General features: G+C 37.9%; 1 protein-coding gene across 1 annotated transcript in view; it reads left to right on the top strand.

Moving 5' to 3' along the window:
- Positions 1–17,837, top strand: part of Larp1b (La ribonucleoprotein 1B) — a 92,003-nt gene that overhangs the window by 49,511 nt on the left and 24,655 nt on the right. Inside the window, exon 12 of the mRNA XM_051157759.1 lies at positions 16,245–16,386. Within this exon, the coding sequence (XP_051013716.1) occupies positions 16,245–16,386 (142 nt within the window). The remainder of the gene's footprint in view (positions 1–16,244; positions 16,387–17,837) is intronic.

Raw genomic sequence — 17,837 nt, forward strand, 5'->3', positions numbered from 1 at the left:
TATCAGACCAACATCCATCACAATGGGATGGAGAGCTTGGAATACCTCCATGCATGTACCGAATGATTTTAAATGTATGTGCACCTCCATGTCTGTGAGTATCTGTGCACATGTGTGCCTTACACTATATTTTAAAATAAATTGAAATTGGACTATATATAACAGCCACAACTATAGAACACTTAGAAAAGTGCTTCTCAACTTGTGGATTGCAACCCATTGGGGGTTGAATAGCCTTTTGACAGGGATTTCATATTAGATATCCCGAACAACAGATACACACATTATGATTTATAACAGCAAATTTGCAGTTATGAAGTAGCAACAAAAAGATTTATGGTTGTGGATCACCACAACATGAGGAACTGCATTAAAGGGTCACAGTATTAGGAAGGTTGAAAATCACTGACTTAGAAGAAGGCAGTAGGTGAACTTTGACAGACTACTACCAATCAGTAGTTTCTTGGACATCACATTACAAGTAAATAGGTACATTTGAGTTTATGAAAGTTTTAAACTGCTATGTGCATGAAGGGACCACCAGAAAAGAAAACCTCAACTGTGGACTGGGAGAAAATTTTAATAAATCACACAAACTATAAGAATATAAAGATTATTTGCATATATAAAGAACACCTACAACTCAAGAATATATTTTCACAATAGACAAAAACTTGTATAGAATTCCCCTAACAATGATGTAGTTTATAAATGTTTTCAAAGCTGTTCAACATCATCAAGCATATAGTTTTTAAATAAACCCATGAGCTAGTGCTTTATTCAGATGGCCACAAGATAGACACAGATGAACCTGAAGACTTCATGCTAGGGAAATACCCATTTGCAAGAGAGTACTGTGTGACTTATGTGGAGTATGTAGCTAGAGATGAAAATCTACTAAAGCTGCAAGAACAGGGAGATGATAAATCATTATTAAATGGATATATGATTTCCGTTTTGTTGGATGATAGTTTGAGATGTTATAACAGAATCTCTATACTTAACAGTAATGAAGTGCACACAAAAATAGTTAAGATGGTAAATTTTACATGGTTTTAGAATCCCAATTAAAATGTGAGAAAACTGTTTCATAAATATCACCAAAATAAAATCTAAGATCAGTCAGAATGTACTTAAAAAGAACTTGGCGACAAAGCGTTATTTGTGCTGGGCTGTGCCATGTTGCAAAGAGCAAGTTGAGGGCTAGGGATGAGCTTGGTGGTAGTACAGTTGCCTAGCATACTCCAGGCCCTGTGTTCACTCCCCATCAATGTAAACAGAAGGTGAAATCCATTAAAAAGATAGAGTTTTAGAAAAATTAAGAAGTTGACAGAACAAATCTATCATCAGTGATTAATTCTACAAGTAAATAAGGATAATTGTAAAATAAAAGTAAATCTAGAACCAGTTCTGTGTGTGAGAAATGTAGGGCTGTTTTTTTTTTTTTAAATGGTTTTTATGGCTTGTTTCCAAAGATGTGTGTGCATGTGGCTATGTGGCATCAGATCCCCCTGGAACTGGAGTTTGGGAAGTTTTGAGTTGCGCTAGGTAGGTGCTGGGAATCAAATAACCAGGACCAATCTATCTGGCCCTACCCATGGCTTCTTGACCTGTAGTGGTTTAAAATCAATTTTCAGTTAGGGATTAAACTAATGATTAGAAATAAAAGTGAAAGGTGTTGATTAGTTCCTCTGTGCTTGAAAATAAGGCTTTAAAGGAATTCACTGCTCAAGAAGAATTCAGTGGAAAGGAGAAAATGTGAAGTTCACAGCTGAAGTTAAGAAGTGTAGCAAATAAAGCCATAAACTTTAAATTTTGCAAAAAACATTTTGGATTGACAAGCCAAGCTCACACATCATTCTTTTTTTTTATGTTGTTTTTTAATTGAAAAATAAAATCATTCATATTACATCTCAGTTGCTATCCCATCCCGTGCATCCTCCCATTCCTCCCTCCCTCCTGCTTTCACCCCATTCCCCTTCCCTATGACTGTGACTGATGGGGACCTCCTCCCCTTGAATATGATGCTTAGGGTATCAAGTTTCTTCTTGGTAGTCTGCTATCCTTCCCTCCCCATCAAGGGGACATGGCCAAATAAGGGGCACCAGAGTTCGTGTGAAAGTCAGTCCCCAATCTTCACTTATCTGTGGATAATATTCTGTCCCTTGGCTAGGTCTGGGTGGGGGTTTGATGATGACTGCACATATTGTCCTTGGTTGGTGCCATAGATCGAGCAGAACCCCTGGGCCCAGATCTGCCCATCACGGTGTTCTTCTTGTAGTCAAACATCATTCTTGATTCATAAAATTGTCCTCCAGATAACTGTGGAAGTACACACCTGCAATCCTAGCATATGGAGACTGAGACAGGGAGACCATTCAAGTCCAGTGTAGGCTGTGTAGCATGGCCTTGTTTGGAAAAATAATTAACACATCCAGCTCTCAAGGGCTTCAAGAAAAACTTGTCATCCAGTTAGCTGATTTTGATTCCAAGAGCATGGGACTGGGAAAGAGATGAAGGCTGAGTTGCTTTAGCCATCTTATTTTGCGATGGATGTGAACCCACAGCCCTGTAACAACCTGTGCTTATTCTCAGGCACCATGTCTTATACATCTGAGCTGGTATCTTAGTGTGATTTATTGATATTTTTGACATTTACTGGCTAGAGTAAATCACATCACCAAGTTTGTGGGCTTGGTGATAGAGGTTCTCAAAATCCTTTTGATCTGCAGAGCAAGTTCCAGGATAGCCAGGGCTCAACAGAAAAATCCTGTCAAAAAAACAAGCAACAACAACAACAACAAAGTAAAAAATATTTGACATTTATATAAAGACAAATTCTTGGATAAATTCCTAAGTAATAAGACTATTTTTTACAAAACTTTCAAACTATACAATAACTTAAAATATAGACAAATTATTTTATTAACGTGTTTTTAATTGGAATGAATAGTTTCAGTCATGCACAAGTATGTCCAAAGTAGAGAACAAATGCATACAACTAAAGTTATATGTTGGGTGAGAATCTGTATTTGTGAGCGACTTTACTTACATCATGAGAAGGGTATAACTGGTGTCTGAAATCCACAGGACCGTGCATGCAGCTCAGCTAGCTAGGGAGATACAGGGATATGAAGATTCCAAATCCTCCAGGCAACCAAATTCAGCCATTAAAAAAAAGAGAGAAAGATAACTATATTGTATTTATTTCAATAAGACATGGTGACTGGACATTTGAAAAATTAGTGAAATTCACATTAACAAAGTTATAATCACATGAGTAAATGCAGAAATTATATATGAAGGTCAGGATGTTCACTGGAAGGAAAACATAGTTATATAAAAATAAAATAATGTCATTGCAATTGGTTTTCTACAAAGTCTCCTGAAAGCAAACATTCTAAATGGTGAAAGCTGAAGTTACTCTTTTATATCTATATTTATAGCTTTTATATCTCTTTTATATTTATGTTTGTCCAGATGGAGTGAAATGGATAAGGATGGAAAGAGAAATAAAACTTATAAATTATTAAGTAGAAAATCTAAAGAGTCCTACAAGTGCATAGTGAAGAGTTTCAAAGCAGTTTTTAAGAATAACTTAGACAATTCTGCTTATGCTAGTTTGAAAGTCATGAAGAACCTGTTTCATGTCCATTACCACTTGTCAAAAAATTAAAAGGCTAAAACAAAACAAATTTATGTTTGGGTGAACTAGGCTGATATCTCTGCATTTTCTCACAGGGTCAAATCAAGGTGTTAGAATTTGCAGCTTGTATATGGGAGTTGGTTCCATTCATTATGTCTTTGTTTAAGAATCTTTACTTTTTTATAAATGATTACAAAGTGATAAATTATGTGTGGGTATGCATGGGGTTTCAAAAATTGTTAGCATATATCTATTATACAAGTTGATGGGTTTCAAATGACACTTTTGTTCAAGTATATCATATACTTTGATCATATCTTAGCCATTATTCTCATCTATCTCCTACTACTGTACTAGTCCTGTTCCTATCTCTAAATGGTGCCATCTACTTTCATACCGGTGTGTGGTGTATGTGTACAATCTAGGGTCTGTATGTAAAAGAAAACACATAATGTTCATCTGTTCAATCCAGAATAAACTTCTTGTCTTTTTTTGGTCTGGTGTTTTTGTTTTATTTTGTTGTTTGTTTTTTGTGTGTTGTTTGAGAAAAAGTCTTATGAGTGTTCTTGAATTCACTATATAGCTGAGGTTAACCTTGAAGTTCTGATTTTCCGACCTTTCCTCTGTAGTGATGGATGATAGGCTTGTGTTGCCATGCCTGTGTAATGCAGTGCTGATGATTGAGTGGGATTCTGTGTACTGTAAGTAAGTACCTTGTCAACTATATCCCTAGCCCGTACTTACTGTCCAATGGTTATTAGTATAATCTCTTTAAATAGCTTTTAGATTTGTGTTAATGTATGTATGTGTACCATGCCTGTAGAGGTCAGAGGAGGACACCAGATCCCCTTGACAACTTTGAATCTGTTTGAATACTTCATCCCCAGTTGGTGGACGTGTTTGAGAAGGATAAGGTGTGGGATTGTTGGAGGAGGTGTCTCACTGTGGGCAGGCTTTGAGGTTTCAAGACTTGTGCCATTCCCAGAATGCCTCTTGCTTGTGCATCCAGATATGAACTCTCAGCTCTTACTGCTTCCATGCCTTTTTGCTCTGGCATCATGAACTCTAGCCTTTTGTAACCACACACCCAATTAAACAGTTCTTTTGTAAGTTGCTTTGATGATGGTATTTTGTCACAGCAGTAGAAGAATAAGACACTTTGCTGCTGGGAATGGTTGTGATACCATATGAATGCTAAGAATCAACCCAGGTCCTCTGCAAGAGCAACAAGTGCTCATTGCCTCTGAGGCAGCTCTCTAGCCCAGTTATAGTGATCTTATTACACTCGCAAGGTTTCATTATGGGGACCAGAGAACCTGGTTTTCTTTGAGGGACTTTCTTTCTACAAGAGGTTCAATCTTTAAAAAGTTGTACAAGATCTTTAAAGACAATGCTGTGTGTTATAACACTCATTGGACAGGTAGTATTTAAGACAGATAGTACTAGAGTCTGTTTTGATAGACAATTCACTAAAGAGAATAATGTTTGCCAAATTAATTTAAAAATCAGTTTAATTCTGGGGCTTTTTTTTGGGTCATTTTAAAAATGAATCGGACATGTGTAAAAACTTGACATGGATATATAAGGAGCAGATATTCTAAGCATACCCTTAAAGGTAGGGCAGAGCAATTTGAACATGTGTAGTTGTCATAGGGGAGTAGTGCAATGGCCACAGCATTGTGTACGTGCACATTTGCTAAGTGACAGATTTCAGATGAGTGAGAAAGGAGAGTTGATATTTCTCACATGGTGCTGAGAAGGAAGTGATATTATTGGCTTGTGCTTATATTGTTACTTTGATTTGTCCCAAAGAAGGACAAAGCCATAAGAACCTTAAGGGAAACAGAAGGGGTGTGGGGTGAGTGTATGGTAGATGTTAGACACACACACACACACACACACACACACACACACACACACACACACACACACATTGGGACTTGGGGCCTCATGAATGGAAAAAGTTTTCTTAAGTAGACATTCAAAAGTACAGTGGGTAAAATATAATACAAATAATTTGTAGGCTTAATGGGAAATTTTGTGACCAAGTTGGCCTATGGGGGATTATCTTAGTTGATAATTGAAAAATAGTCACACACCATGGGTGGTACTAATCTGTAGGCATGTGGGCCCTATCTGTGTGAGAGTAAAGAAAGTTGCTGGAAGTAAGCAAGCAACATGAGTGTATTTGTTTATCTTTGGCTATGAATGTGATGTGACCAGCTGTCTAAGCCCCTGCCTCTGACTTCCTTACAATGATGGACGCTAACATGGGAACTGTACATCAAAGAAACCCCTAACTTGTTTTTTATCAGTATATTATCACAGCAACAATCTGATGCTGATATTAGATTTGGAAACATTGGGTTAATGTCTTGACTGCGTCCATATCAAGGTCCTTTATTCCAAGTCCTGGAGATGATATGATTGTCAAAAACATATATTTTGGAATATAAATAATAAGCAAAAAGAAAGCTGGATAAATGATTGAACTTTTCAGTGTATTAAACAGAAACCAGAGATACTGTGAGCATAAATTCTGAGAGAAAATAGCTGTGATTATATACAGTTTCACTAAAGAAGCCAAGAAGAATGTTTTCTGAGATCATGGCCTATATAGGAGCATAAGATGTCTCACCTGTAGCTTTATAGGTTTAATCTTTCTGTTTGCTTCTGCTAGAATCTTGTTAGTCTTTCTGTCGACTTCTCTTAGGTCTACTACCAGACTCTAGCTTGCTTTGCATATAGTAGAGAAAGGTGAAGCACAGAAAGTTTGTTTTAAAGAATCATGTTTTTTTCAGTTTCTCTTCTATTCATGGTACCATGAATTTCAGAAACACGGATTCCATTGATCTTAACACTCTTTCTACACTAACAATACACATTGTTTTATGCCTTCCAAAAATGTTGCAGTAATATAGCAAATTACCTGTATGTTCACTGAGTTCAAATAGTTGTTAATATCTTACCATTCTAGTGTATGTATATATATATACCATATATGTACATTTTCCTGAATAATTTGAGATTTAGTGATAGATATTATGTCACTTAGTCATAAATTCATCACATCTCAAAGGAAGTGTTTTCCTGTATAATGTTTATTATCAAGTAAAAAATTTGACGTTGATGATTGATGGGCTGTGTTGAGTATGTAGTATCATATTAGGCAATATGATCCCTTTAGATCCCTTTCCCAAAGCTGGGCTGCCTTGTCTGGCCTCTGTGGGAGAGAATGTGCTTAGTCCTGCTGCAACTCGAGGTGCCAAGGTAGGATGCTACCCCTTGGGGGCCTCCTGTTCTCTGAGAAGAAAGAGGGTGTGTGGGGGAGGGAAAGATAAGTGTGTGACTAGTAGGAGGGGGGGCTGGGATCAGGCTGTAAAGTGATTAAATAAATGAAAAAAGAAAATATGCAGCTTATTTATTTGTGTCTTTCATGACATCGAAGGTTTTGAAGTGTCCATTACAGTTGTTTAAATTTTTCATGGTTTTTTAGATTTATTTATGTATAGAATGTTTTGCCTGCATGTATACCTGCACACCAGAAGAGGGCACCAGATCTCATAGATGGCTGTAAGCTATCTGTAGTTGTTGGGAATTGAACTCAAGACCTTTGGAAGAGCAGCCAGTGCTCTTAACCTCTGAGCCATTGCTCCAGGCCCCAATTTTCATGGTCTTAAATTTTTTCATTGTTTTTTTTTTTTTTTTTTTTTTCACATGAGTAGCTTTGGGTTAAACATTTTGGGCTTTTTTCAGGCATGGTGAGAATTGGTGATATGAATATTATCTATGGATTGCCTCATTGTGAAAGTACTTTTCTCACCTTGTAATTAGTAATATCTTCAGAGCAATGCTTTGAAATTCTTGTCTATTTCTTACCTTCTATGATACTGTTTTTCTAGTAAGCATCCTTCTGTACTGAATTTTCTACACTATTTTACAGTGTTTTCGCCTGTCTTCCTTCTGTCAGAATGGATGGAATAATTCTCTCATCCATTCTATTCATTTGGATGTTCAATATGTCTTAATTCTTTTTGAAGCTGGAGCCCTTTTAAGATGGCTCCTGTGTACAACTGGAGCACTCCCATCTGTTTAGTACCTTTATACCTTATGGTACAACAAGAGGCCTTGCTTGCTTGCCTTCTCTTTTTCCCCCCTCGTGTCTCTGTGTTCACTCTTCAGTTCTTTGCTTATTATAAAGCATGCTTAATTTAAAATGTTAACATTTCAACCATTTTAATTTAATGTATTTATTTGTGTGTATTTGTGCATACACACTTATCTCACAGTACATACTTGAAAGTCAGAGGACAACTGTGGGAGCCTTTCTTTGCATCATGTGTGTCTTAGGGATATAGAACTCAGGTCAAGCGCCTGTACCCTATGCACCATCTCACCAGCCTTCAGCCATTTAAAAAGGAATAATTTCTGCTTACTTTTTGTCTTAAGGTTTTATTGCTGTGACAAGATTTCATGACCATAGCAACTCTTAAAAGAAAACATTTAATTGGGGCTGGTTTACAGTTTCAGAGGTTTAGTCCATTATTGTCATGGTGGGAAACATGGCAGAGTGCAGGCACACACGATGCTGGAGAAAGAGCTGAGAGTTCTACAGCTTGATCTTAAGGCAGCAAAATGAGACTATGTGCCACAATTCAGCATAGCCAACCTCAAAGCCTGCCTCCACAGTGACAAACTTCCTCCAACAAGGCCATAACTACTCCAACATGGCCACACCTCCTAATAGTGCTACTCCCTATAGGGCAAGCATTTAAACACATGAGCCTAGGGAACCATTCCTATCCAAACCATACTCTTTAAACAATTTGTGTGTATATGTGGGTATACACATGTGTGTCTGTGTGTGTGTGTATGGACACACCCATGTACCACAGCACATATATGGAGATCAGAACTCAATATCTTCCTCGCAGGATAAGAGGACTGAACTTAGGTTGTCAGGCCTACACACAAGCAACTCTACCCACTGGGCCATCTTGCTTTTAAATGTGGCCCTCCCAGAATAGAGCCTTGCCTTGCTTCTCATATTACTTTACTAACTTGGCTTATACAAATAACTCCCTATTGTCTCTGTTGGACTGTACAAGTACATAACCAGTAGCCTCTTAAGTTCTCCAATGTGTGGCTTGTGTTTTATAAGCATTTCAGTTACATTGTGTTTACCACGAAAAGGAAAACCTACCCCGAACCTGTCTCTTGTACTTCTTGTTTGGTGTTGAGCCTTAGGAAGCCTCTTCAGCTTCTGGCCTACAACTTTAGGTGCCGGTCCTTCCCGTCCATTCCCCTGCCATGCATCGTCTCATAGCATTTATCCCATAGATTCTTTGAAGTCATTCATTCTCTTTCTCTCTTGTGTTCTTTTTCCCTTTTCAACCTAGAGAATAAGGAAATTTCATGCTAAGCCCCAGATGTAGTGCTTGTTTTCAGGCGAGGCTTTGTACAAAGCCCAGAAACATGATTTTTTTTTCATGGTGTCTTTGATCTGTTTCCCTCTGTGCATGTCCTCTTTTGTTGTCTTGCTTTCTCCACGTGGCAGCAATAAAAGCCACGGGCTTCCAAGCTCATGGTTTTAGCTTCCCAGTCTCCTGCACATGCTGTTTCCATGTATTCTCTTCATGGCGCCTTACTTGCCAAGCTCCTTTTCATCCTTTAGCTTACAAACTCAGGTCACATCCAGGTCCAGAAAATACTTTTATTGATAGCTTATTTTTTTCTTCTCATTTTGGGGGAGGGGCATTGGCTGGGCATCACAATCAGTGTTCTCTACCACTGAGCCAAACCCCAGGGTTATCTTTCTTCTCCTTTTCATTTTCCTTCATTTTTTTTCCTTCCCTCCATTTCTCTCCCTCCCCTTTTATTCCTCCTTCTGGCACAATCTCATTATGTAGTTCAAGCTAGTGTTGAAATCAAGATCCTGATACTTGAAGTGGCTGCTTGCTGGGAGAACAGGTGTTAACTACCGTGCCTGACTTCTCTGGTTCCCATTTTGATAGACTATGCTATAAATGAACAAAGAAGAACAAATATAAAAATGAGCTTGGTTTTGCACCCCATTGATGTACATCCCGTCCTATCTCACTGAGCACAATTGGAAAAGTGGAATTTTACGAAATTGTTTAGAAGAAACCAAGAAGCTAACAAGACAATAAAAGCCGTGCCAAAAAATCTAGAAGAAAAAAGGAAATTTGGAGAAATAGAGCATGAATTGGGACTTCATTTTACTTAAAGGCATCTGCCAGTACCAGAAGTGACTAAAAGCTGAAAGTATATTCGTTAAAGACCAGAGAGACCTCCCCCAACCTTGCAGGCTTTGGGAACTATGGGAGCTGATTCCTACAAGTCAGAATGAGGAAAAGACTTTCAGTGGGTCAGCGCCTGACTGTTGATTGGCTTGAGGTGCCTTCAACCACTTTCCTGAAGCAAATATCATGGAGGCCTCAACTTTTTCAATAAAAACAGTGGAGCTAAGAAGGCAAGGGATGGTACTGCTGCCAAAGCTGAAAGAAGAGGACTCATCCTCAAGAATAAAAACTGAGCAGCCACCTCAGTGGGCTCTGCTTTGTTAGTCTTTGTTTGCAGCAGGCTGGAGGGGTGGCTTTACTCATTAGCTCACCTACTATGTGTTTCTCCAGAATTGCACCTGACAGTTTGATGGGCAGGAGAATGAAGAGTGGAAATAGTTACCATATTTCATATTTTCCTCTTTTTCCTTATAGATTGATTTAGTTTTATGTATGTTTGTCCCTACATGAGCTCATGTGCACCATGTGCATGCAGGAGCCCACCACATGGATGCTGGGAACCAGGCTCTGTTCTGAAAGAACAGTATGTGTTGGTTCATCTCTCCAACCCCACATTCACTTCTTGTAGGTCAGGGTAGCAAAGTAGATGCACTCTTTGGAAAGAAATGACTAATTTTGGCAAAACTATACTACTTAGCTTATTTTGCCTCTGTCTTTTAAAGAATGGGTCTCATTACATAGCTTAGGCTCTCAAACTTGCCATCTTCTTGCCTTACTTATTGAGTGTTGGGATTAATTTGGACATGCCACCATGACTAGAATAAAATATAAGTATTTCTAAGAATTCTTAAAGATGCTGATGAATGGCTCAAAATTTAGATTGTGCAGCCATCATCTGTAGTATTATCCCTTGAGTGTTTGAATTCAGTTTAAGTATATAATCTTGCAGTATAGCTAAAGATAAAAGAAAAAACTCTAAAGTAGTTTGAATCTGAGTCAGCTAATTACAAACTGTTTTTAACATCATGATGTTCCACTAGCATGATGCTTACTTTTAGCCAAAGGGTACAAATGGCCACCGATAGGCTAAGTATAGGTCATACAAGTATAAGATTGGAGTCCACACTCCCTAGTGGCTTACTCACTACATCTTGCTCGGTTTGTTTGTTTGTTTGTTCATTTTGTTTTGTTTTCGAGACAAGGTTTCTTTGTATAGCCTTGGCTATCCTAGACTCGATTTGTAGTCCAGGCTGGCCTCGACATCAACCGATCTGCCTGCCTCTGCCTCCCTGACATATTGCTCTTAAAATAGGTAAATTTTGCTTTATCAATTAAATAACAGACAAAGCTCTCTAAACTAGTAAACTAAAGTTGGTGTAAAATAACAATATCAAACAAACAAAAATGGGCAAATTTTATTTATAGTGGATCTTCCTTAAAGAAAATACTGAAGAAAAAAAATTCAGATGGAGAAACATGATTCCAGACAAAACTCAGGAATGTGGGAAGGAGGGGAGAACAAGGGGAAGTGTAAACTTAAGTGTGTGTGGAACTTAACACAAGAAAGCCAGTGCTGCTGCTCTTAACCAAAAGGCTTAAAATATTGAATCACTTTATTTTAGTGAACTCCCAAATGAAAATGTCACATAGCAAAAGTAGCCACTCTTTACCTAGTCCCAAACTGTGTACCACTCTAACAAATAGTTAGTCCCAAACTGTGTACATGTGAACTTTTCCACAGTTAGAATGCCTATCTGTTACATTTTTATGACTCTCCAACCACAGAGAAAAATTATTATGGAATTGTAACTAGGGGAAAGAACCTAATTCATAGACTGGGAATGGGAAGATACAAGCAAGGGGATAACAATTGGGATGTAATATGAATAAATGATAATAAATATTAAGAAATGAAAAAATATATCAATAAAATGACCCTAGTGATTAAAAAAAAAAACCAATTCACTTTATATCCTATTCCACAGCTCATGTTCTTTTGCCTTCCTCATCTCCTAGTACTTCCTTTTCTTGGTCTCCTTTCTAAATGTTGTACTATGCCCACACTTACAGCTGCTTATATAGGTAGATGTATAAATAACAAGTTAGGATCCACATATGAAGAAGAACATACATTTCCCACCCCCCAAATTTGGGCTATCTCATGTAATACTGTGCATTTTCAGTCCCATCTATTTTCCTGCACATTTTGTGGGGTTTTTGTTTATTTGTTTGTTTGTCTGTTTTTGTTTTTTTCAAAACAGGATTTCTCTTTATGGCACTGGCTGTCCTGGGCTCACTTTGTAGATCAGGCTGGCTTTGAACTCACAAAGATCTACCTGCCTCTGCCTCCCAAGTGGAAGGATTAAGGGCACAAGCCACCATAGCCTGGCTTTTAAAAGCCTATTTTTTTTCCAAGACAGGCTTCCTCTTTGTATCCATGGCTGTCTTGGAACTTGCTCTGTAGGCCAGAATGGCCTAGAACTCTGAGAGCCATGTGCATCTGCCTCCAGGTCCTGGGACTAAGGGTGTGCACCACCACTGCCTGGTAGAACTACCCTTCTAACATTTTGAAGAACCTCTAATCTGGTTTCCAGAACATCTGTTAATTTGCACTCTCAGCAGTGAATAAGAAGAGTTGCTCTTTTCTCACATCCTTTTGTTGGTTTTCTTGATGACAGCCACTCTAGTATCTCAAAATTAGTTTTAATGTACATTCCAATGACTAGAGATGTTGAACACTTACTAAATAGTTACTGGCCATTATGTTTCTTCATTTATTGTTGGCTTTTAAATTTGTATGTTTGTTGGTGTTTTGCCTGCATGTATGTCTGTGTGTGAGGGTATCTGATTCCCTGGAATTGGAGTTACAGACAGTTGTGATCTGCCATGTGGGTTCTGGAACTTGAATCTGGGTTCTTTGGAAGAACAACCAGTGCTTTTAGCCGCTGAGCCATCTCTCCAGCCCTTCCTTGTGTTTCTTCTTTTGAAAACTGCTTGTTGAATTTATTACCACAGTATGTTGAATGGGAGTTTTATGTCCTTGGTATTTAATTTCTGAAGTTCTTTGTAAATTCTGAATCTCAGCCTTGTTTGAAATATAGCTGGTCTTGGGTCACTATTAGGTATTATTGATTCCAAATCAGCCAAAAGAAACCTTAAGAGAACAACACCCTATTTCCTTTAAGGGGGGGGTCAGGTAGGTTTTTGGTTGCTTTGTTGGGCAATAGAGGGTTATGCTCTTATTTAGAAAGAAAACAAGGTTAGACTCAGTGATGTTTTTCTTTTCCTTTATCTTACATTTTTAGGTTGGGAGATAGGAGTTGAAAAGAAAGAAGGGGGGGATATAGAAATATATAGGGAAGATTGAACAAAAAGTGCATTAGTGAATCTACTACTCAACTTAATCCCTCAGTTGCCACTCACAAGATTATTTTTAATTCACTGGTATAGAATTTTGTATATAGATGCAAAATAAGTTTAATTCTAGATGCAGTGGTATAGAATTCAAATATAAGTTTATTCTTCACACACATTATAAATACATACATATTTCTACTCTAATATGAGGTATTATACCCATATAACTCAATTATAATACACGGTCTACTTCCAATACTTTGAAAGTGCTATTGCAGGCTGTTTAGGATAAATAAATTGTACAAGTTAATTGTTAGCTGATCAAATCATGGTTGTGTCAATCACTACTCTTTTTATCACAAGAATATACATCTTAGGTGTAACACACAGATGTGATTCTATAGGAAGATAAAGTAGGATAGTTGGATAAGGTCTTCAAAAACCTCAGAGACGTGCAGAATATGGCATTTAAAAAATGTTTTTATTATTTTAAAGATTCACTTACAATGAGACAGGTTAACTCTTGGCAACACCCAGCCTACCTCAAAGAAGATGGTGAGCATCAAAGAACCTCCTTCTGGAGATGGCTTCAAATGTGGCAAACAAGCCACTGGGGAAAATGTCCTCATTTCTACCACAGATGGAATTTTGCCTAAAAATGGGCAAGCTTGGATGCAGGCAGAGTCTATGGCCAAACTCTGTCAAGACAGGCAGAGTAAACAAGTCCTCAATAGTTTCTGCCTCACAGATATGTCTGTCAGATATATTGAGCCAGAAGGCTGAAGAAGATGCTTTAACATAATAGAGTTTTGGGTGACTATTCAGGTAGCAAACTGTCTCTGTCATCTTCTCATTTGGAAAGCTACTAACCTGCACTCCCAGCATACTCAGGTAATCAAGTTTATTCCTTCTCAAGTCTCTGGTGGAGTTGAAGACCACCTAAGGTAGCTTAGTTGTACAATGAAGCTTAGCTGTTAAGGAGTTAAGATGTCTTTAGGTCTAGATAGATGTTTTAAGGTGATAGTGACAAGATTGGATAGAGAATGATTTACATTCAGAATTTTAGACGCACCAAGATAGGAAAGATATTTTCTTCAAGGCTGTCAAATACAAATAGCCAAAATACTAAGAATGTAATATTTATATAATTCCTGATTGTGTCATGGTTCTTCTTGCTATAGGTAGTTTATTGTATATATATGTGGAATAATAAAAATTTGTATGTAAAAATATGTATGTATATTTTGCAAAATTATAAGCAGTCTACGTGCTATTTTTAGATTTTGATCTTATATTTATAAATTATGATGCAAATTGATACTATGCCTTATATTAGTATAACAATTAACATTAGTTTTACTGTTACTTGTTTTAATAATTTGCCAGCAATATGATACTTCATACTTTATATCCTAAAAATCCATCCATTTAATAGCATTGTCATCAAATTCTTAGACAGACTCACGAGTGAACTGTTGGTATCACATATACTGTCGATGCCAGAAGTTTTTCAAACTGTACTGTTAGCATTCTTCATATATCCTGACTCCCATGATCAAAAACATTCTCACAATTTCTTCTGCATTCAGTATTTTTTCAATTTTTAGCTTTATATGGAAAGACTCATTTTTTTAAATCATTCTTTGTGGTTTTCTGCTGTTTCTTCACAATTTTTGTGGATTATTTTATCAATTATTTTTCTGTAGCAAGAATGTTTACTTACATATGTATGTTTACTTACACATTGCCAGTCTGTGTTCCCAGCTGATGTTTCCTCCGCACGGGAAAAGAAACTGTCAACAGAGAGTAGCAGATTTTCAAGGTAAAAGAATTGTTGGCGAGCTGGCTAGTGGATAATGTACTTGCCACACAAGCCTAGCAACCTGATTTAGTCCCTAGGACCCACACAAAGGTGGAAGGAGAGACCCAACCCCATAAAGTTGTTCTCTGACCTTTATACTTTATGGCACATGCGTACACAAACAAATCACACACAACGTAACAAAATAAAAACATAATAATAAAGAACTTTTGCATATATAAAGATGGACATTTTATAATCATAGGTTTAACTGTCCAAAAGTTTCAACCTCTAAATCTGCATAAATTTACTAATACATAAAATTTCAAATATATATACATATATATATATATAATACACTGTACATAATATAAAATTTGACAGGTAAACACAGTTCTTTAAGAGAAAACAAAGATGTAACTTTAATATTCACACATCTCTGGAGCTTTCAGAAAGAAAGGTGGCTAAAGGAAAGGCAAGAAGCTTGGGAGTTTCATGCCAACCTTAGCTTTGTACTGAGCTTGAAGATAGTCTAAGAGTTAGCCCAGCCCTGCCAAAGTGTTGGGAGTATTGGCTTATGTCTCTGATCCCTTCCTGGAGGACACTAAGGGGAGGAGGGGAGGATCACTGGGCTGGATAGAACATAGTCTTTGTCAAAATGGCTTTGAGCTTTTACTTATTTCTTAGGTCAGTTCTGGATTCACAGCAAAATGAACATGTCAGATTTTACACACACACACACACACACACACACACACACACACACACACACACACACACACACACGCCTAACCACCTCCATTATCAATATCTTATCACAGTGGAACATTTGTTACAATTATGCACCTACATAGTGTTCTCACGTGTGCTTCATTGTTTTGTGTTGGGCTATTTGTCAAGGTGGCTACATTTTAAGAGCTGGTGTTACTAGGTGTTGATACAGAGGTAGAGGGTTGAGACCTTCACCGTGCTGCTGCTAAGATGTGGATGGCAGCCTAGAAAACAATTTGACATTTTAAGGGGGAGCATACTGCTGACTTCACACCAAAAATTTGTATTCATGTTCTTAGGAAACACTCTTCTTTATAACAACTTCCTTGTGGTACCCATAATGTGGAGAGGACTAAATACTAACAGTACAACAGGTCTTAAAAGGAATCGTGGTGTATTTGTACAGTGGAATAGGATGGAGATAAACAGTGCCATGTGCTACCTATGGTTCTGCAGCCACACTGATGAAGCAAATGGGTGTACCGGTGCTCCAGTCAATGAGAGCTGTATACCAGTAGATGCTGAAAGCAGACTTTGGCCTTGTTCAGGTGTGTATATAACTTGCTGATTTAACCTGTAGCATTGTAAGCTATTATATTATATGCACAAGTGAGTCACAGAGTCCTGTATGACAACCCAGAATCTATGGTGATGAACTCAGTACCCTGGCTATCATTGGGGAAGGAGAAGCCGAAAGCAGAATGCTAGAAAGAGGCATGGAAGGAGCTTCTTAGGATGCTAGTGATCTCTCTGAGAAGTAGTTGCACAGTTCTGTTCACCCTGTGTATATAGGGGGTGGGTGTTGGGAACTGTATTGAGGTCTCATACTGGACAACTCTACCACACTGAGCCAGGTCACTAGCCCCCATGTTGGGGAGGCCTAATGACACTCGGAGGAAGGATAGCGGACTACCAAGAAGAGACTTGATACCCTAGCACCATATTCAGGGGGAGGAGGTCCCCCTCGGTCACAGTCATAGGGAAGGGGGATTGGGGTGAAAGTGGGAGGTAGGGAGGAATGGGAGGATGCATGGGATGGGATAGAAAATGAGATGTAATATGAATTTTATTTTTCAATAAAAATGTGTTATAAATTAAATAAATAAATAAAATTAGAACAGAGAGCACACACTGTCTGGGTCCATTCAGGTTGACTGTGTTTTTATGTCTGCCATGTTATAAACATAGAATAATTATTTATTGACTTGAATTAGGACTTGCTGATAATGTACTTTGGGCCCCAGTAAGGAGTGGACAGTGAAGAGCAATTTCTTTCTTTCTTTCTTTCTTTTTCCTTTCCTTCTTTTCTTTCTTACTCTCTTTATTCCTTTCTTTCTCTCTCCTGTTATTACAGCAATCACAGCATTGCACATACTAGGCAAGCACTCTACCACAGGCTACAACTAGAGACCCCTCCCAGTTTTCCCCCAGTGTTAGAGATTGAACTCCAGTGCTTCACACATGCAAAGGTAACTCTCCAAGCTTTGGAAGAAGAAATTTTGTCCTAAAGTAAGGAGCTGATAGAAATTTTAAGGTGTCCTTTAAATATATATATTTCTAATGCTTTGAAAATTCCATATATATATATATATATATATATATATATATATATATGCCATAAACTATATCATCTATCACCCTCCTTTTATTTTTTTATTAATTTATTCAGATTACATCTCAATTGTTATCCCATCACTTGTATCCTCCCATTCCTCCCTCCCTCCTGCTTTCACCCTATTCCCCTCCCCTATGTCTATGACCAAGGGGGGCCTCCTCCCCCACTATATGGTCATAGGCTATCACGTTTCATCCTGGTAGCCTGCTTGTTCTTTCTTTGAGTGCCATCAGGCCTCCCCACCAAGGGGAAGTGGTCAGATATGGGGCACCAGAGTTCATGTCAGAGTCAATCCCTGCTCTCCACATAACTGTGGAGAATGTCCTGTCCACTGGCTAGATCAGAGTAGGGGTTTGATATTTACTACTTGTATTGTCCTTGGTT

Source organism: Acomys russatus, chromosome 15 (assembly GCF_903995435.1).
Source record: "Acomys russatus chromosome 15, mAcoRus1.1, whole genome shotgun sequence".
Lineage (NCBI taxonomy): Eukaryota > Metazoa > Chordata > Mammalia > Rodentia > Muridae > Acomys > Acomys russatus.